A 22,036-nucleotide genomic window follows, 5' to 3' on the forward strand; every position below is an offset into this window, starting at 1 on the left:
GGAGGGAGAGGAGAGTGGTGTGTCTGGGGCAGGGGAGAGAGCAGGCTGGCTGACCTATGCTGAGGTAGGGGGACACCCCGCACATCAGCCCCAGGCTCTGCTCTGCGCAGAGTCTTTCCCGAACCATCCTGTTCTGCCTGCCAGTAGTTCTGTGGTTATCTCCGTGTCCTGAGCAGCTCTTTGAAGAATGTCAAAGCAGCACAGCAGTCCCATCCCCCTCCCTGCAGCAGTCTGCCTGCCGTTCCCAGTGCAGGACAGAATAGGAGCATTCCTTCCACGTTAATGATTTGCTCTTTGTTCCCCAAAGGGAACAGCGTGCCCAGCTGTCAGATACTTCCCGATCTTTGAAAGAGAGGCGCATGCCTGAAGGGCAGCAGAGATCAAAACAGTGAGCAGAGCAGTCACGGCATGCATTGTGGGATACTGTCAAAAGCCAGTTCTGTCGACAAAACAAACAGCAGTATCTACACTGCTGCTTTAACTTTGCAGCAAAAAGCTTTATGCCTCTCATTGAGATGGTTTTATTTTATCTGCAAAACAGCAGAGTTTTGCTGCCAAAAGTAGCTTTATAGTGTGTATCTGTCTCCTGTTTTTGCCGACAGAACTTTGTAGTGTAGACAACGCCTAAGCTTACCATACAGAGAAGGCAGGCTTCCTAGATCCTGGCTCATGTGGGAGTAGAGAGCGGGACTCAGACCCCGCAGTAAATGAGCAAGCTCACCCCAAACCTGGCTCACATGATGGAGGAGAGGTCAGGCTCCCATAGATGGAGAGGGTCCAGGGCCCCTCCAGATCTTGACACACATGGTAGGGTAGGGAGCAGAGCTCAGACTCCCCTGGGGGACAGACTACAGTCCACCTGAGGGGGATAGGGAGAGGGGCTCAAAACCCCTGCCAAAAGGCAAGCCCCTGTTCCTTCCCCCCAACCTGGCTCACATGAAGGGGCATGGGTGGGGTTAGACCCCAATAGATAAGCAAGGGTCCCCAGATCTTGGCGTACACACAGGGGGAGGGGTGAGCTGAGGCACCCCATGGAGAGGAAAGGCCCCTCCATATCCCAGCTCACATAGGGGGTAGGGAGAGGGGCTTAAGACTCCCCAGATCCTGGCATATACGAGTAGAATGTGGGGCTGACAGGTGTCCCTGACCTTTACTTCCCACTTACTGTCTGCCAGGCATCTGAGTCCTCCAACCCCTCACCCATCCCCAATTATCTTTCTTCCCTTGGTGAAGCCCCAAACTTCTGACCTCTGTTCTGCCCTTTCCCCACTTCTCTACCTCCTAAAATGCCTCTCTCCTGCCACCAACAATTTGCATGTCGTCTAATTTTTTCCCAAAAATACCTTGATTACATTCTCCCAAAATAATTACGTTCTGTACCTATTTTGGTATAGAATATAATAGTTTGTGATTAGTAGTTTTAGATTTCAAAGAATAATACACTCTAAATTCTGTTTTTAACTTGAAAATTAGTATGCCATCACTATTGTACGGAACAGTGAGAAAACTCAGATATTCATTTGGTACCCTAATATTCCAATGCATGAGCAGACATTCATTTAACTTTTTTCTGTTTAAATCTCCAACAGAGCATACTTAAAATGACACACACGATCAGTTTTTAACTAAAGCTTGCACGCTCTTAGTTCCAGGACACGTATCCAGTAGCTCTGTTAATCTAAGATGTTAGCATGTTGTCTTTTCTATCCCATTTACTGATGCAGTTCAGTTACTAGCCATATGCTAGGCCGTATGCTATTGTGTCTAGTGTTTTCTTGATGTTTAGTTGTTTGTAGGGTGTAATGTGGTATAAAGCAGGATTTCCAGACTTCTGAGGGAGGAAAATGGTGTTTTCCCCCGCTTCCTTCCATCTTTCAACATCCCAGTCCTAATTCTCTTCTGGCTTTGTTTTTTTTTTAAATGCTCTCTAACCTGCAGCCAGAGGTTGCTATCAGCCTGCTATGCTGGGCAGTACGTATTTTTTCTAATGCAGGGTATATCTCTGGGGATGAGCAATTTTGTGTAAGCTCTAAACCTGTCCAATTTCTTGCACATGCACTGGGACATAGCAGCTGAGGTCTGGTCTACACTAGGAAATTAGGTAAGTATGACTACGTTGCATAAATTCACAGCAACACAGTTAAGCTGACCTAGCCCCTGTATAGACAGCACTAGGTTGACAGGAGACTTCTGTCAATCTACCTATCACCTCTTGGGGAGGTGGATACTTATGCATTGGGAGAACCCCTTCTGTTGGCATAGGTAGTGTCCTCACTGAAGCACTGCAGGAGCTTAGCTTTTTAAGTGTAGACAAGCCCATAGCCACTAATTTACTAAATCAACTAAAAAATACCTATTTATGAATACTTCTGTTAATTTTAGGAACTGTCTTGAGACTTTTTTTTCTCCAGTACTGTATTCAAACTCTTGTACTTTCTCATGTTTGCAAATACTCAAACATTGAGTCACTTTAAATGGCAAATGTTTGAATCACGAAATAGTACAAAAATACAATTCTGTGCTCTCAATTAATGCATGTTAGTATGTGCTCTTTCTGTGGTAGCTAATTAGCTAATTCCAGAGTAAAAAACTACATGGGGTATGTAGTTGATTCAGTTATAATTTAATTTTTGTATCTTGTGGTCTGACAGTATTCCTTCTAATGATACAAAAATTTAATCTCCACAGACTTTATATTTAACTTCTACAGAGAAAATTCTAATGAGAATGAAATGGTTAGTTTACTGCAGTAAAATTATAGTTCTTACAAAACCAGAGATACTTAATTCCAGAATACTTGAGCAAGGGGCCTGGCCTGCCTTTTAGAAGAGCTGAGCTTCCACAATATCCGTTGGCTCTAGTGAGAATTTTGGGTGCTTCTCAGCTCTGAATATCAAGCCACTTTATTAGATGCCTAAATATGGATAGAGGCTTAATTATAGAAACTCGGATTTGAAATATTCTTTAAGAGGAAGGATGGTTTTGAACTGGGATGTAGGAGCTGACTCTGCCACAGATTTCCTGTGTGACCTTGGGCAAGTTACTTGGTTTGTGTCTTACCTACTTAGCAGGTGTTGGGAGGGCGGTTACTAATGTTTGAGGAACTCTGATATTACGGGGTTGTGAGTAGATTTGTTCTTGAAAGTAGTATCAGAAAATTGAGACATGGTTGGATATAAGACAAAATTATGCATTATACTGTTAAGATACAAGTCTAAAATGTATCCACTTTCTTTACCAAATGACAGGGACTTGCCATGAGGTGCTGAAGCCTTGTTTCACTGATTTGGAGAGACTGGACCTAAATGGCGCAGCATGACTTTGCTCCAGCCTGGCTTAATTTTCCTACTCCGCCATCATCAACAAAGGTACCTTTTTCTGGAGTCCTTCTGAATATACAAGGATATCCTAAGAAATTTTAAGAAGTAGGCTGTACATGTAATGATATTTATTTTTTAGCACCCTCCGTTGGTGTACTTGTTCTGTCGTCATGAAGTAGCAACTTCGAATGAAAAAGCCAGGTTTCTGGCATCACTGAAATCTGCTCTAATGTTCAGCCTTTTATATCTGAGTTTCCTCTTTCATAACCATGACAGTTGCATAATAATCATGTGACTTCATATTCCCCTGTTGTAAAGTTGTTAAATAATAATTAAAAAAAGTAATAGGTGGAATGCATTCTGTGGACCTTGCACCCTTTATTTACAGGCTGCTTTCCGTGTTATGGTCTGTATGCAATGTTCAATACTGGATTTAGGATGAGAACATAAAATTTAGGAGCAGGAAGGGTTATTTGTAAACATAACCACATCTTCCACTTCTGATCCCAACTTCCTGATTTCCGTATAGGCAGAACAGTCACTAAGGTAGCTCTTAGTTTGAAACCAAAAGTACAGATTAGGAAGAGGTACAGATCCAGATCTCTCACCTTCTAATTGCTTATAAACAAGATCTTTATTTAGTATTTTGATATGGCAGACTTGAACTCTTCTCTGATGCTTTATGGTGGGCTATAGTGTCAAGGTCCTTCAGATCCAGGACTTCAAGCTCCTGTGGTGTCCATTTATTTCTAATCATGGTTTTTATAAAGAAAATAGATCCTCGGGAATTCAAACACCATGGACTTGGAGAAAGTCAGATAGTGACTTTGCGGCTTGCAAGCTTCTCTGTCTAATGCTACAAGTATGGTCACTTAAACTAGATGTATTTAGCTTGGGTTCTATTTAAGCTCTTTTTGAAGAACCAAAGCTTTTTTCACCAGTACCTGTTGGCAGTACTTTTTTCTAGCTAATGCATCATTGTCAGAAACCTCTTTTCTTAATAGCTGACCTGAGTACTAATACAAAATAAATGTAGCACTGGGAGAACCCAACACCAAGAAGTCAGGGTTCTGTGAACATTGTCTGAATATGCATGATCCATGTTCCAGCTAGGCTAAATGTGACCTGACCTACTGCTGGGAGTTTCTTTTTGAGGATGATAGGTTGTTGTTGTTGTTGTTGTTGTTGTTGTCTTTCTCTCCCTCCCTCCGCCCATAAAAAAAACCCAAACAATTCAGCACAGAATTTTTTATACCTAGGCTGGTAAACTTTAATGATTTTTGCAAGACTGCCGTATTACTTCGTATTAAGCAACACACTTTCTTCTCCCATGTTGAATATCAGTTTCGTTTCTCTTTGCTAGAAGAATGGAGTGCCAGATAACGTCTCAATTTTCAGATATTAACAATAGAGATCCTGATTACAAAACTTACTTTTGTCTCCAACACAAGCTTGGCAGAGCGCTAGCACCATCGTGTGGTGAACATGTGAACTGCGTGACTTTGTATATGCACAAATTATTTTCAACAAATTTAGATGCTTACATTGTTTGAACTTGTATATAAAACCTTTATAGCTTAACTTTTTTTACATGGGACTGACAGTTTTTTAAATAAAAGGGTAATTAATATTTAGCCAGTTAAGAGGGAGTTTATTATTAAACATTCTGAAGAGTTAATTGCCGAGCTAAAGGAACTTTTGAGCTACTTGGAGAAACATATTGAGTTTGTTTATTCCTTACTCATCTTTAGATGAACCAGGTTGTCGATAAGCCAAGCTCTATTATCTGATAGCTACTGTCCATTTAATAATTTGAGTAGAGACTTGTGACTCATGTACATTACCACACTCTTTATTTGAATGCCAAGGGTTGTAGGCCCAAAGGACAGAAAAAAAATTAAATTCCTTTAACTAATTTCATTTAAATGCAGTATTACAAGCTGTGTGAATGTAGAAATGAGCCATGAGCTGCCTTCTACAATTTCTGTTTGTCTGTAGTGGTTATCAATAATACAACAAATGCAGCTCCCCCTGGTGGTGATAAGATATTTACTGGCAGCCTGTTTCAAGGTTCAGTTTATAATTCTGGAAGCAGAATGGGAAAGCAAGGAAAGTGTTGCTGTCACTGAACATTTTAATTTTAAATATTATTCCTCAGCTATGTTTTTCTATTTGTTGTAATGTTTCACCGATAAATAGGAGGACATCTATATTGTTTAGAGGTCACATGGGGGAGGGGAGCAGCAAGTTCTCACCACTTGAGACTCAGAATGAGGATGTACTTTTTTCAGATTTTTACAGTGAATGCTTGCTGGGCTTCGGTCTCGCTTGCTGACGTTTGAATATACTTGTGGGCTTTATTGGGCTCCTTAGTGGAGCTCAGATGCCCTGCTTGGCTGTGGCTGCTTCTTGACTGGGGAAAAAACAATAAATGGTGTTATTCTCCCATGCCCAGCCACTTGTGGTACCAAAACAAGTAGCTGCTCAGGGTAGACTATAGATCTTCATTAGATTCTCCCTTTCCTTTCACATTTTAGAGCTATTTTTTCCAGCCTGTCTGCAGACTCTGATATCTTTGCATTGGTTACACTTGGTTCAGCTTTTCAAGGTTTTTGGCATAACCATAACAGCTAGACCAGTGGTCCCCAACCTGTCGATTGCAATCGACTGGTCGATCCTGGGGACTCTCACATCGATCGTGATTTCCGACGGTGTATCAACACCTGTCTACCGTGGCCCCATGCCGCTCCCGAAAGCAACCAGCATGGCCCCGGGGGGAAGGACGACAGGGTTTCTTGGTGCACTGCTGCTGCCTGCAGGCACAACCCCCGCAGTTCCCATTGGCTGAGAACAAGAAACTGTGACCAATGGGAGCTTTGTGGGTGGTGCCTGCAGAGAGGGGCAGTGCTCAGACCATGTGTCCCCCAGCTGCCATCCCAGGGGCCACAGAGGGGCGTTGGCCCTTTCCAGGAGTGGTGTGGGGCTGGGGTAGGCAGGCAGTCTGCCTTAGCCTCGATGCACCACGGACCGGAGCTGCCTGCAGTAAGTGCTGTCTGGCGGGAGGCCGTACCCCAACCCTGAGCCCCCTCCTGGAGCCAGCACCCCATACCACCACCTGCACTCACAATCCCCTCCTGCACCCCAAGGCCATGCCCCAGCCCTGAGCCACATCCCAGAGCCAGCACCCCATACGCCCTCCTGTAGCCCAACACCCTGCCCCAGCCCTGACCCCCCTCTCGGAGCCAGCACCCCGTACACCGTCCTACTTCCAAACACCCTGCTCCAGCCCGTAGCTGCCTCCTGTACCCAAACACTCTCCCAGAGCCTGAACCTCTCACCCCCTCCTGTACCCTTGCCCCAGGCTCAGCCCAGAGCCTCCTCCCACATTGCAAACCCTTTAGCCCCAGCCCAGAGCCCACACCCTCTCCTGAACCCCAACGCCCTGTGCCAGTCCGGTGAAAGTGAGTGAGGGTGAGGGAGACCGAGCGACGGGGGGGCAGGTAGTATGGAGTGGGTGGGGATTTAGGGAAGGGATGAGGCCTTAGGGAAGGGATGGGTTAGATCCTGGGTTAATATAGTGGACCAGGTAAGTTTATGGTTGTGTGGGAGGTGAATGTATGCATCTAGGTGGTTCCAAAAAATGTTATCATCGGCTTGATTGAATTTCACTGTTTTCAGGCAAGCCTGAAGTGAGTTTTGAGAGAGTATTTTAAGGAAAAGAGGGAGGAAGCATTGTAGGTGGTGTTGGGAAGGGAGTTCAGATTTGTACTTGAAATTTTCCTAGAAAAACTCCAAATGTCAAAACTGGGTTGTGGCTGCCTCTATGGTTTACCTGATTTAAAAAAATTAAAGCTTTTTGCCAATATTAGCAGTTTTGGATCTGAATTTCAGAAAGTTAGGCATGCAGAAATGTGGACAGTTGTACTTCTGATTTTTAGTCAGCAGACTAGTTACTTGCACAACAAATTACCAGTTTTGTGTGGAGCTACCCAAATTGCCTTAATCGTAGAATATCAGGGTTGGAAGGGACCTCAGGAGTTTATCTAATCCAGGAGTAGGCAACCTATGGCACAGGTGCTGAAGGCAGCACACGAGCTGATTTTCAGTGGTACTCACACTACCCGGGTCCTGGTCACCAGTCCGGGGGGCTCTGCATTTTATTTAATTTTAAATGAAGCTTCTTAAACATTTTAAAAACCTTGGTTACTTTACATACAACAATAGTTTAGTTATATATTAGAGACTCTTAGAAAGAGTCCTTCTAAAAACGTTAAAATGAATTACTGGCACGTGAAACCTTAAATTAGAGTGAATAATTGAAGACTCGGCACCCTACTTCTGAAAGGTTGCCGACCCCTGATCTAGTCCAACCCTCTGCTCAAAGCAGGACCAATCCCCAACTAAATCATCCCAGCCAGGGCTTTGTCAAGCCTGACTCTAAAAACCTCTAAGGGTATGTCTTCACTACCGGCCGGAACGGTGGGCAGAGATTGATCCAGCAGGGATCGATTTATCGTGTCTAGTGTAGATGCGATAAATTGATCCCCAAGCGCTCTCCCGTCGATTCCTGTACTCCAGCTCGGCGAGGGGCGCAGGCAGAGTTGATGGGGGAGTGGCCGCAGTCGACTCACTGCGGTAAAGACACCATGGTGAGTCGATCTAAGTACAGTAACTTCAGCTACGTTATTCACGTAGCGGAAGTTGCGTAACTTAGATCGATTTTCCTTCCACACACACACCCGGCCCACCTCCTGAAGGGTAGACCAGGCCTAAGGAAGGAGATTCCACCACTTCCCTAGTTAACCCATTCCAGTGCTTCACCACCCTCCTAGTGAAAAAGTTCTTCCTAATATCCAACCTAACCTCACCCCCACAACAACTTGAGACTTTTAAATGAATGAACATTACTCCTTTTTCTGTCATCTGGTACCACTGAGAACAGTCTAGATCCATCCTCTTTGGAACCCCCCCTCAGGTAGTTGAAAGCAGCTATCAAGTACCCCCTCATTCTTTTCTTCTGCAGACTAAACAATCCCAGTTCCCTCAGCCTCTCCTCTTAAGTCATGTACCCCAGCCCCCTAATCATTTTTGTTGCCCTCCACTGGACTCTTTTTTTCCAATTTTTCCATGTCCTTCTTGTAGTGTGGGGCCCCAAACTGGACACAGTACTCCAGATGAGGCATGACAGTTGGGTAATCTGAGAAGATAATAGCATATATGCGAGAATGTGCCTAGAGAGACCTGATTTTGGAGGATTAAAGTACAGTGTCCAAAGAGGTGGCCCCAAATGGAACATCACTTCCATATTGGTGCACATAACAAAATTCATGTGGTGGGGTGGAGCTGATGGGTTCGGAATGTGGGAAGGGGTCATGGCTGGGACAGAGGGTTGGGGTACTCGGGGCTGAGGGTGCAGGCTCTTGGGTGGGGCCAGGATGAGGGGCCCAGGGCTGGGGCAGAGGGTTGGGATGCAGGTGGGAGAGGGGTCCAGCTGGGAGTTTGGGCTCTGGGGTGGGGCAGGGGTTGAGGGGATTGGGGTACAGGCTGCCCTGGGGCTATGGTGCAGAGAGAGGATTCCCCCCAACTCTCTCTCCCCGCAGCAGCACCTGGGCTGGGGGGGACAGGCACCTCCCCCCCCCCCACCTGCAGCAGGTCCAGGCTGGGACTGGGTTGGGGCCGAGGGAGGGGCGTCTGAGGTTGGTGCTCTCATTCTTGGATCACTGTTGGGAGCATTGCAAGTAGCTTCTACAGCCACCATCAGGCAGAGGGTGAGTTTCCATTCTATGCAATGAGCCAGCACAAACCTGGGCTTCACCTGAGCCCTACCCACATCCAGGTGCTTCCAGATGTGCAGCCCCCTTGAGGTCAGTGGCTGTGTGCTGTGCTGTGATGAGTGTTTGCAGGATCAAGCCCTTATTAGTGATCGTTCACAGAATAGGGCTGGAAAGTGCAACCTGACGGCACTGCAGTGCCTGCAGTACTCCACTGACACTCTGCAACCTAGGGCTGGGCCGGGCCTGTCAGGTACTGCCCCTCTCAAGAGCAGCGTGGAGCAGCACTGCCTCCCACCAATGCTGGCTGGAGCCTCTGCAGAGCAAGTGGCAGCCTGCGCTCCCTCCTGCTCCTTCCGTTTGGGACAGGAAAAAAGGTCCAATATTGGGATTTCTGGGGGGACACGAAGTCCTATTTCTCTCAGCTCTAGTCCCTCTAAGAATTCCACGACAATGTCTCCACCTCTGCTTAAATCCATATTCCTGGCCAGATGGGGAACTGCCACAGCTGGGGGGAGAGGCGTCCCTCCCCTGGCTGTAGCAGGTCTGGGCCTGGGACCAGGTTGAGGTTGTGGGAGGGGCACTCCTCCCCCCTGGGCTGGGTTGGGGCCAGGGAAGGGGCGCCTCTCCCTGCTGTGGCAGGACTGGGGCTGGGAGAGAGGCATCTGTTTTTGCTGCAGCCTTGAGTGCCTGTGTGGCACTTAATAGGCTGCTGCGCAGCCGCACAGCTTAGAGCAGTGGTTCTCAAAGTTTTGTGCTGGTGACCCCTTTCACATAGCCTCTGAGTGTGACCCCGCCTTGTAAATTAAAAACACTTTTTAAATATATTTAACACCATTATAAATGCTGGAGGCAAAGTGGGACTTGGGGTGGAGGCTGACAGCTCACGACCCCCCATGTAAGAACCTTGTGACCCCCTGAGGGGTCCTGACCCCCAGTTTGAGAACCCTTGGCTTAGAGGGAATTTAGCTAGTCAGATTGTTTCCTCTCAAATGAGGAAATGGAGTCTTTAGTGGAATGGATCCTCTTCACCTTCCAATAACAAACCAATGGCTCCACCCTCCTTTTTTCCCCACTCTTTTTTCCTCCCAGGATGGATGTAGGGAGAGTCGTGTCACCTTTCCTATACTAGCTGGAATTTGTAGAAAAATTCTGCCAGCGTTCTCTTGTCTAACACCTTTCATGAAGAAATAAGTGACTGTGGTGGTATAAAGACACATGGCAACCTTGTTCAGGCACCCTTTAATGGGCTGCGTTTTATATGAAGTTCTAAAAAGTAATGTAACGACCTCCCCTGTGTTGGATGTTGTCTACTTCACTGTAACACAGTAGGCTGCTATAAACATTTATTTTAAAAACAGTGCAACTGCTTTCAGTGTCTCACTCTTAGTGTCTAGCACTAAATAAAAATAACTTCGAAATTTCCTCGCTAACACTTCTTTACGCCCCTAAGATGTCACACTGCCACTTATTATAGTTTTATCAGAAATTAATGTCTTGTAAAAACGAGTGAGCAAAATTAAAAACGCACAGTTTTTCTGTGCAGTCTGTGTAGGTGCTAAACTTCTTAAACATGGTATTAACAGTGCATGGCAAACCCATCATCATCATTTAGTGGGTTTTGTGCTGCCTCCATAACGTATTTTAAAAATGTACACAAATGTTCCTTAACCTGACTTTCCAAGTATCTGTGGTATATGAAAACTTCTCTTTTTACATACTTTTTTTTTTATTGCAAGAAGGGTATACCTGCCTACCCCCTAACACTGTGGCTGCATTCTGTTAGATGCATAAGAAGCTTTAGGTCCACAGATAATGGATTGAACCACTGAAAATGTCAAGGGGAAAATAATTTTTTTTGCTGTTTCTGAATAGTTAATTTTTTAAAAAATGTCCTTTATTTTTAGGAGGCCATGTTAGCAAAATGCTGTCATGTTAAATCAGCCAATCAAAGCAGCAGCATAGCTACTTAGAAGTAGTAGCAAAGATAAATGATGTAATGCATACTCCTACTCATTCTGTTGAGGAATGAGCTATCACAGGTCAGACCAATGGTACCTGTATTCCCCCTCTGTGGTCAACCAAGGGAGACCACTTTTAGGGTTTTGACTGCAGCTGTTATCTCTCTTGGGCACAGACCTGCTTGTCTCTCCCTCTTGACCAGGGTTTTTCCTGGCTGCACGATTCCTTGACTAAGCTGTGATATGAGCAAGCCAGACTGCCTAAACAGGCCAATGTCTGTGCTTTACTTTCTCTCCAAAGACTACCAACAGCATAAGTGCCAGCAGTCTCACGTTACCACACAGCTCTTCCTGAGTAAGCACATTTATTCTTAAGCATTACAGAGAAACCATAGGAAAGAACCTATGCACATGCTAAAAAGCTTACCAGAGATCACCCCCAATTCCAACCTTGGGCTCGGGTAAGTGTTAGTTTTCCAAAACGCGCCACTGGGTTTCCCCCATGCTTCCAAGTCCATAGCTGTCTCAGACTCAGAACAGCCATGAATAGTTCAGTCTTTCCTTTATAGTTTGGGAGTTTGATCTTCACCTCATGTAGCAGGTGATTAGCAGACAATGGGCCACACTTCAGGGCATGTCTTGCATAGGCTAGGTTCTTGCATAATCAGACGTGAAGAATTTGCATTCACTTCCCCCTAGATATTCCCCAGCAAAACCACTTAACACTTTTTAATCCAAAAGTCCATTGTTCAGTACAGTCCTTTTGAACCTCCAGGTCTCACATCTGTTACATCTCCCCTCTTGAGAGATTACATACAGTCCTGGCCCACAATAATACATAAATCATTCATTTAATACAGGAGTACTTGTGGCACCTTCGAGACTAACAAATTTATTTGAGCATAAGCTCTCGTGGGTTACAGCATCTGAAGAAGTGGGCTGTAGCCCACGAAATCCAATGCTCAAATAAATTTGTTAGTCTCTAAGGTGCCACAAGTACTCCTGCTCTTTTTGCGGATACAGACTAACATGACTGCTACTCTGAAACCTGTCATTTAATTCAGTGTGCCCCAAAGATACTTAAACTTAATTCAGTAAGATTTCCCAAGTATATTTGAGAAAACTGCCATATCTGTCACATGAGTGTTAGTAAAAGCATTGGTTTGGCTTGCTTGAATACTTTCAATCTAAAGCAATTTAGCAGTGCTCTTTACTGGAATCAAAAATCTTTGCTCCTTCTCCCTTCTAGCTTATCTGGGATCTGCCACAATACATGGCCTATGGTGAATTGAGAGAGAGGTTAAAGAAACTTCCTGTTGTCAACTTTCCCATAAGTGTTTTTTTTTGCTTATCATAACCAAAAGTGCTTGTTTTATTGGATACTAATAGACTGTTCTGTTTTGTTTCTCACAAAATTGGGTGACTGGGCAACAGAATGGCAGCTGAAATTCAATATTGATAAATGCAAAGTAATTCACATGGGAAAACATAATCCCAACTATATATATATATCCAGGCACCCCTGATCAACCTCACCGAGATCTGCCAGCTGAGTGGGGCTGAGCAGGACCCTGGCTGGCAGGAGCCAGCGGACAGAGCCCCAGACTGGAACCCCCGGCAGGCAGCGCGCTGAGTGGGTCCGGCGGACGAGACCCCGGAAAAAAGGCAAGAAACGACTGTCTGCTGTTGCTTTCACAAAAGTGTGTCGGGGGGGGGAGGCCTGACTACATGTACCCAAAACCACCCGCGACAAAGTTTTTGACCCATCAGGGATTGGAAGCTTAACCCAGAATTCAAATGGGCATCAGAGACTGCAGGAACTGTGGGATAGCTACCCACATTGCACCACTCTGTAAGTTGATGCTATCCACGGTAGTGAGGATGCACTCCACCGACTTAATGCACTTACTGTGGACATATGCAACAGACTGTATAAAATCAAATTCTAAAAAAATCAAATTCTATAAAATCAACCTAATTTTGTAGTGTAGACATACCTTTAGAGACTAACAAATTTATTTGGGCAAAAGCTTTCATGGGCTAAAACCCACTTCATCCGATGCCCTGTTATAGTCTAGGCCTTCACAACAACCTCTGGCAATGTGTTCCACAGGTTGACTCAGCACTGTGTGAAAATATACTTCCTTTTGTTTGTTTTAAACCTGCTGCCTATTAATTTCATTTGGTGATCCCTAGTTCTTGTGTTATGAGGCATGAATAACACTTCCTTATTTACTTTCTTCACACCATATATATAAAAAATGATGGTGGTCTAAATTAACTGTTATCATTCAGAAAGAGATCTTGAAGTCATTCTGGTTAGTTTTTTGAAAACATGCACTCAATGTGCAGTGGCAGTCAGAACTAACACAATGTTGGGAATCATTAGGAAAAGAATAGATAATAAGATAGAAAATTGCCTCTATAATCCATGGTATGCCCACATCTTGAATACTGCATGCAGATGTGGTCACCCTATCTCAAAGACAGATATTGGAATTGGAAAAGGTATGGAAAAGGGCAGCAAAAATGATTAGAGGTATGGAACTGCTTCCATATGAGTGAGATTAATAAGACTGGAGCAAAGAATCCTGTGGCACCTTATAGACTGACAGACGTTTTGGAGCATGAGCTTTTGTGGGTGAATACCCACTTCGTCAGACTGGGACTCTTCAACTTGGAAGAGAGATGACTAAGGGTGGGATATGCACAAGGTCTATAAAATCATGACTGGTGTGAAGAAAGTAAATAAGGAAGTGTTATTTATGCCTCATAACACAAGAACTAGGGATCACCAAATGAAATTAATAGGCAGCAGGTTTAAAACAAACAAAAGGAAGTATATTTTCACACAGTGCTGAGTCAACCTGTGGAACACATTGCCAGAGGTTGTTGTGAAGGCCTAGACTATAACAGGGCATCGGATGAAGTGGGTTTTAGCCCATGAAAGCTTTTGCCCAAATAAATTTGTTAGTCTCTAAAGGTATGTCTACACTACAAAATTAGGTTGATTTTATAGAATTTGATTTTTTTAGAATTTGATTTTATACAGTCTGTTGCATATGTCCACAGTAAGTGCATTAAGTCGGTGGAGTGCATCCTCACTACCGTGGATAGCATCAACTTACAGAGTGGTGCAATGTGGGTAGCTATCCCACAGTTCCTGCAGTCTCTGATGCCCATTTGAATTCTGGGTTAAGCTTCCAATCCCTGATGGGTCAAAAACTTTGTCGCGGGTGGTTTTGGGTACATGTAGTCAGGCCTCCCCCCCCCGACACACTTTTGTGAAAGCAACAGCAGACAGTCGTTTCTTGCCTTTTTTCCGGGGTCTCGTCCGCCGGACCCACTCAGCGCGCTGCCTGCCGGGGGTTCCAGTCTGGGGCTCTGTCCGCTGGCTCCTGCCAGCCAGGGTCCTGCTCAGCCCCACTCAGCTGGCAGATCTCGGTGAGGTTGATCAGGGGTGCCTGGACAGACGTAGCTATCCTCCTCTTAAAGCACCAAATGGGAGTGACTCCAGGTCATTCTGTGTTTTACATTTTGTCTCATGGAGATTCAGTCCTGCCTGGAATATCATGTGAGCTGGAGGCTTCTGCCTCAGGCTGCTCTCCCAGCCAGCGGCACCACATGGTCACACCTACCCCAGCCTGTCCCTTGCTCCCTTGGCTCATGAAGCCTGAACAGTAGTAAAGAGCCGTTCAACTTGTGGCGTGAGAAATCCAGAATGAAGGATTGCACTCTATGGGCCACGTTAAGATTATTTCAGAGTCCTATATAGCATTCAGTCCCTATAAAAGGCTTCATGAAAAATTTCCCCCACCCCTAACAAAAATGTTAAATTATCACAGCGGTTGAAAGGGTAAGGAACCCGGGACTCTTTAGAGAGAGCTTCCATATTGTTTAACTCATAATTGATATAATTCAAAGTAAAATTTCACAGCGCGGTCTGTTCTAAGACTGAAAATGCAGGAGGGGAGTCAGAAAAAGGAACAGGGACCTGTTTCCACCCGGTTTCGAACCGAGGATGTTTTGTGTGTTAGGTGAATGTGATAACCACTACACTATGGGGCTTCTTTTTTTAGCCACAGACTTTGCTGAACACACAGGAATGTTTTCTCTAGCTAGAGAAGCTACCTAATCCAATGCCTGTATCTATGGCCTTCCTGCTCACAAAGTGGTCATGCCCCTGCCAAGGCTGATACAGTGTGGAATGCATGTGACACAGCGACCTGGCTTGGGCAGGATCACTAGCGAGGCATGATACTTTTGCCGTTAAGCAAACACAGAACTTCTTTCCTGGCCTCTGCCACTGAATGCCTCCATGCATTACGCTGTGCCCTATCAGTGTGGGATGACTGCATGAGCTCAGAAAACATGTCATCGCGCGTGCGTTTTTTTCGCCTTCTAATCTATGATAATCTCAGGGATGGAGGTGATAGAGGGAGCATAGAAACATTCTGGAGGGACAGCATGGTCACCAGTGCTGCTGAGTTTGCCACACTGGCCAAACAGGAAATGAAATTCAGAAGTACCTGGGGCTTTTCTTGTGTACCTGGCTAGTGCATCTGAGTTCAAAGTGCTGTCCAGAGCGGTCACAGTGGAGAACTCTGGGATAGCTCCTGGAGGTCAATACCATCGAATTGCATCCACGCTATACCAAATTCGACCTGGCGATGTCGATTTCAGCGCTCATGCCCTCGTCAGGGAGGAGTACAGAAATTGATTTTAAGCCATTTTTGTCAACTTAAAGGGCTCTGTCGTGTGGATGGGTGCAGGGTTAAATCGATCTAACGCTGCTAAATTCGACCTTAAACACGTAGTGTAGACCAGGGCTGAGGTGCCACAAGTACTCCAGGGTTCTAAAAGGAACTAGATAAGTTCAGTAGGCCCATTAATGGCTTTTAGGCAGGGATGGTGTCTCTAGCCTTTGTTTGCCAAAAGCTGGGAATGGGCAAGAGGGGATGAATCACTTGATGATTACCTGTTCTGTTCATTCCCTCTGAAGCTCCTGGCATTGGCTGCTGTCGGAAGACAGGCTATTGAGCTAGATGGACCTTTGGTCTGACCCAGTATGGCCATTCTTATGTTCATTAATATACTCTTTGTGCTCATTTCCAGTCATCGCTGAATTTTGAAAAGCATTCTGAAAATTTATCATGGACAGAGAATCGTTATGAAGCAAACCGCAGACGACACAACTCTTCAGATGGGTTTGATCCTAGTATTGGACGTCCTAATGGAGGTATAATTTTGTTTCTAAATAACATCTCAGTCAGTGCTGTGTGTAAGCTTTTTTGTAGTGCTTTAATGTCTTTTACTACTGGGGGAATTATGCGCCACTGCGCATGTGCAGCAGTTGTCCCCCGCATGACATTGACATGGAAGTGAAGGGAAGCCACAAGAGTGGTCATGTGACTCTACCCAGCAGTATGCTTTGAGTGCTCAGGGCAGGTGTCAGGTAAATCACTATGGGGCAGGGGGTGGGACTGGGGAAGACCTGGCTGGTGACTCCTACCCTGCACCAGGCTCAGCTGCTAGTCCTGGCTGGGCTGGGACTTCCTCTTACCCAGCATGGCATCAGGGGCCATGTCAGACCCACCCCCAGATTTCTCCCCCAGCTGTAGGAAACTCTGCAAACTACCTCTCCCCCCCGTGGTTCCTGCGCCCATTGTTCCTCAGCTGCAGGGGGAGGGATCCCTATAGAGGGAGCTGCTCCCCTATCCTCCAGACCCCCTCATATCCAGAGCCTCCTGCCGAGCCCCACTCCCCCTGCGCTCAGAACCTTCCACAATGAGCAACTCAGATCCCCACCCCACCAAGCCCCAACCAGCTGACCCTGGATCCCTGCCCCACTCCCCCACCATCTGGACCCCTCCCACTGAGACCTCCCGCTTCCAGACCCCTCTGCTGAGCTTTATCTCCCTCATCCCCCCCTTCCCCAACCTCCATGCAGAGCCCCAACCACTTTCACCTGGACTCTCCTGCAGAGTCCCATTATTGTTGCACCTAGAACCCTCAACAAGCCCCTGTGCATCCAGATCCCCCCCCCATACTCGAATCCCCCACTGAGCCACCCGCACCCAGGTTGCCCCACACAGAACCCTATCAACCCACACTCAGATCTTCCACACGCTAAGCCCCTCCACACCTAGATCCTGGCTTGCTGAGCCTGCTTGCCCACACCTGGTGCACTTGGCCCAGAGGGGCAGGACCCTAGAGTGTTTCTGGGGCAGGTCCAGTCCTTGTGTTGTCAGGGTTGGGTGCAGCCTCACCACTGAGTCCATGTCCCAGAGGGGAGCTGCACAGTGATCTCCCATCTCTGTGCAGCCAGTGGCCTGTGCTCTCCAGTGCCATGCTGGAGCCTCTACCTTTATTTGACAAATAAAATTTGCAGAATTTTAAAATATTGTGTTCAGAATTTTAAATTTTTTTTGTCAAAGAATTCCCTCAGGAGTATTTTACCTATAGACATTCTGTCCTTTCTTAATATGCAAACTGAATGCTTTAGCGTTGGAAGGCTGAATCTCTAGGACAGTGGAGGCATGGAGAATGGAAGCAGTGCAAGGGGTATGTGGTACAAAAGCAATTCTTTCCGGGCAGGTAGGATGGCCTAGGGTTGGTTAGAGCAGTGTGCCACTGGGTGCACTGTATTGCTCTTTTGAAAAGGAGCAGTATTAATACCCAGCTAGTGTATGCTAGTGACAGCAACATATACACGAGCAAACAGGAGAGGAGCCTGACAATATTTAATTGTCCGACCAAGCTCCTTTGGGGCCATCTGTTTTTTGTCTTGCTCTGAAACCAAGCTCTTCTCCTTAGTACAGGGTAGAGATCCTACTCTGCTGCTTGTACGAGTGAAAAGAAACTCACTATACTATCAGATCCAGAATGAGCATAGAATGTTATTTGATTCACTCGTGATTTTTAACTTTCTGTATCAATTTTGCAGCATAGAAATTCTTTCAAAACTGCTTGTAATTAAATTTTTTTATATTTAAAAATCTAAGGACATTTTGGGAGAAAAGAGAAAAATGGTTGGCGTTCACAAGGCAGGAATGGGACAGAAAACATACACCATCGTGGGGGAGGATACCATAGTGGAGGTTCCCGCTCTCGTACCAGCACTTTCCACTCTGGAAAAAGCCAAGGACTGCTGCATGAAAATAATGTACCTGACAATGAAACTGGGAAAAAGGAAGACAAGGAAGAACCCAAGCAATTTGAGGCTGAGGATTTTGTAAGTTACTTGTAATTATAATAAACAAGGTTTCATTGTTTCTTCAAGTGCCATTTTGTCTATTATGCAAGCTACTTCATGAGATTTCACCAGTTACAGCTCATCTTATACAGAGATCACCCTTTCCATAGGTAAGATTTCATTGGCAGTTTATCCATGAACTTGTTTCTAGTCTTACCTCCTTTTATTATTGTAATTGTACTATTGTGTATAGTACTCATTTAATTTGTTTATAGATTATAGCTTTTGAGATATAGGTCTGTTCCAAATCCTTCACTACAATACTTTACCATGGCAAGTACTATATAATAATTTCTACACAACTTTCTTTTCAGAAACTGGAAGTAGAATAAGTAAGTAGCCTTTCTGCCATGTAGAAACCCAGGCTGGAAGCCTCCTCTTGAGTTGTGAAACCTGGAAATTGCAGGATGTAGGAGGATTTGAGCCTTTCTGTTCTGGATGACCAACACTATTCTCCTGTTTTTTTTTTTTTTCTGGACAGTCCACAAAATGGCATTGATTGCAGTGTGAGAAAAGGACATGATATTGGATTGGGGTTAGGCGCCAGAGGAAAATACAGTAATTTATATTCAGCTGAAGTATTGGTCTGTTTCAGAAACAAAACTGGGTCTATCCTCAGTCCTGTCTATTTAAGAATGGATTTCTTTTGACAAAGGATCTCACATTTGAAATGAATTTTAATGCAGTTCGCCAATACTAAATTTAATTCATAATCAGTCTTGAAATATGAACCAACTGAGCAATAATTTAAAAAATCCTTTCCTTTCAGCCCTCTCTGAATCCTGAATATGAGAGAGAACCAAACCAGAATAAATCTTTAGCAGCAGGTGTATGGGGTAAGTGTTTTTGATTGTTTGTATAGAAAATGTAGTAAAGGTTTGGAGATAATTGTTTTAAATAAAACATGGAAAGAGGGATGTGAGATTTTTTTTCTGGATAGAACAATGGGCAAGTTTGTTTGTTATAAACCATGTAATTTGAAGTCAAAAGGACTCTGGACCTTACTAAAATTTAGTTTACTTTTCCTTTATGAAAACCGTGCTTATTGCCTATAATTGTGTAACAGAACATTGGTTTGTAAGCACCGGCATGGTCAGCACATCTGCAAGGCACCTTTTGGTCAAGGGGTTGCTAGGATTTGGTCTCCAGGCAGGGCACATGATGAGGGGTTAGTTGACCAAGTGTTGTGTGACTGCCAACTGGAGATTTTATAAAAGAATGTTTCTGGATCAGTCTTGGAAGATGTTAGAGGTAAGACTTTGAGGGAGGTTCCTCTGTGGGATCTGGCAGGAGGCCTACGAGATAGCCAAGACAGCTGCCCAGGGGGAAGTGTGCATCCTCTCTCCTTGTCTTGCTGAAAGTTGGAAAGGCCTCTGGTGCCTGAAAGGAAGGGCTTTGAGTAGCTGGGCTCTTATTCTGACAATCAGAAGTTCGAGAGCTGGGGCACACCTTCTGGGGACCGGGGGCTCAGCATATCCATCAGCCCCTCAGGAGGGGCCTGTTGGGGTTTAGGGCTGTAGCCCGACTCCTGCTGAACCCCCAAGATGATTCCCTCCTCCTCTTCTCCCCCCCCGGGCTGGGAAGAAGCCCTTACCCTGCTGCAAGACAAAGTACCTGAGCCTCCCCCTCCAGTCTAGGAGGAGGCTGGCGGGGAAGGAGGGAGGGCTCCATAGACTCACTTTAATGGTAAAAGAGCCACATGTGGCTTGAGAGTCACAGTTTGACCACCCTCTCTTATATAGCTGCTGCTGGATCCTTGCAAACTTATTAGCATGAATGGAACAGGAAACAGTTCAGTTAGATTTGAAGAATGAGCTTTCCAGAGTTAGGTTACAGTCGGATTGATCTTCACAAGAAAGGCAAGAAATAGTTTAATTTGCCAAACATACGAGCGTAAACTACAATAACTTGCTGTTTTACTTGCTCTACACCACATGAGTTATTGGCGGATCTGAGACTGAACTCATCAGTTTCTGATTCCCTGGCCTCTTTGCCCTGGACCGCACTGCCACCCTACATTTTGTATCCTGAAACATTAGGGAGAAGGCTCATTCTCTGATTTATTTTATGTTGCTTTTATTTCTATGTAGAATATCCTCTGAATCCAAAATCTAGATCTCCAAGAATGCTGGTCATTAAAAAGGGTAATACAAAAGATTTACAAATATCTGGATTCCCTGTAGTAGGAGGTCTTCATTCACAGCCAGTTAAGAATGGAACTGGTACAAGTGTTTATAAAGGATTAGTCCCTAAACCTGCTACTCCACCTGCAAAGGTAAGCTTGAACTCTGTTGGAAATATGAGTAAGTCATCTGTGAAATATGTGCTAGCTTTTGATGCACTTGTCTCATATCTGGGAGTACTACTGCTTCATGTAACATTACCATGTTTAAGTATGGTTATACTTAAAAAGTAACTGAACATTTTTCTGAACTGTATTTAGACCCTTCCTATTTCTGCTACATCTTTTAAGGTAGGATGATAAGAACCGAACAGTGTATTCCAGGTGAAAGTTGAAGGGACACAATTGATTTGTGTAATGTGAATATATTTTCAGTATTTTTCTATCCAATCCTTTAATACCTACTAACATTTTCCTTTGCCCCCCATGCATGCAGTAGAGGCTTTAATCAAGTTTGTCCATAAAGACATCCCCCTGGGGTGGTTCTGATTTTAAATTTAGAATCCATCAGTGTGATGAGTAGGTCAGATTATTTCTTCTAATGTGTATTGCCTTGAATGAGTTGAGTGAAGATAAAGGGTCAGCACAGGTATTCCGTAGGGTGTAATTTGGTCTGCAGTACTCTTGGTAAGGTTTGTCTGAAATAATGCAGCTTGACTCTGAGCTCAACCTGAATTTGCAGGGCTGGCAGTAGAATAAAATATTTAAAAAAAACTAAGCCTATTTATTACTGAAGTAATTGAAAATAAACATAGATCACCAGTGCCATTTTCGTCTTTTTTAAATGAAGCCATGCCTCCGTGTTAGGTTCATTCTTACCTCACTTCAGGAATTTACATGCTTTGTATGTAATGGAATTAATTATTGGAAGGTGAAAAATATTTTGAGTTATTGAAAATGATTTCTTTAATATTGCAGTGCTAGATATACAAAATATTGCACACAGCTTTTGAATTTAATTTTGTCTGTTTAGATAACAGAACAAGGTGTTGATATAAGAAGTGCCAAATAATTCATAAATCAAATGTAAACTATTCTTCAAGTGCTTGTTCACATCCATTCCACATTAGGTGTGCAGGCACCACGTGCATGAGCATTGGAAACTTTTTCCCTTAGCAGCTCCCCACGGGCCAGCAGGGCCCCCGCCAGAGTAGCGCCACTGCACCGTGCATATATGCCCCTGCTGGCCTGACTCCCTCCAGTTCCTTCTTACCATCTGTGGTGGCGTTGGAACAGCCTCTTGCTCTCAGTCTTAAGAGTTGCATAGCTGTTATCAGTTAGTTAGCATTTCATTGTTGTTGGACACTTAATAAATTAGGTGCTTGGAGGATTCCAGCACGCGCCCTGGGCTGTGGGGCATGCCACAGGCCCGAAGATTTAAGGCTTGCGCCATGTGCCGCAAGCTTATGCCGGTTAGTGACCCCACAACTCCTGTCTACGTTGCCTGGGGGAAGCTCACCAAAGAAGTGTAAGATTTGCAAGGCCTTTCAGCTGAGAACAAAAAGAGACTTTCGCTTAAAGCAGTTGTTGTTGGAAGCCGTGCTGCA

General features: G+C 44.8%; 1 protein-coding gene across 3 annotated transcripts in view; it reads left to right on the forward strand.

Annotated features, from left to right (window-relative positions):
- Positions 1 to 22,036, forward strand: part of GPBP1 (GC-rich promoter binding protein 1) — a 65,109-nt gene that overhangs the window by 30,006 nt on the left and 13,067 nt on the right. For all 3 annotated transcript variants that reach the window (XM_050947043.1, XM_050947042.1, XM_050947044.1), the window contains exons 4-8: positions 3,249 to 3,368; positions 16,168 to 16,291; positions 18,057 to 18,286; positions 19,077 to 19,143; positions 20,398 to 20,582. In XM_050947043.1, coding sequence (XP_050803000.1) covers positions 3,306 to 3,368; positions 16,168 to 16,291; positions 18,057 to 18,286; positions 19,077 to 19,143; positions 20,398 to 20,582 — 669 coding nt within the window. In that variant the 5' untranslated portion in view covers positions 3,249 to 3,305. The remainder of the gene's footprint in view (positions 1 to 3,248; positions 3,369 to 16,167; positions 16,292 to 18,056; positions 18,287 to 19,076; positions 19,144 to 20,397; positions 20,583 to 22,036) is intronic.

Source organism: Gopherus flavomarginatus, chromosome 3 (assembly GCF_025201925.1).
Source record: "Gopherus flavomarginatus isolate rGopFla2 chromosome 3, rGopFla2.mat.asm, whole genome shotgun sequence".
Classification (NCBI taxonomy): Eukaryota; Metazoa; Chordata; order Testudines; family Testudinidae; genus Gopherus; species Gopherus flavomarginatus.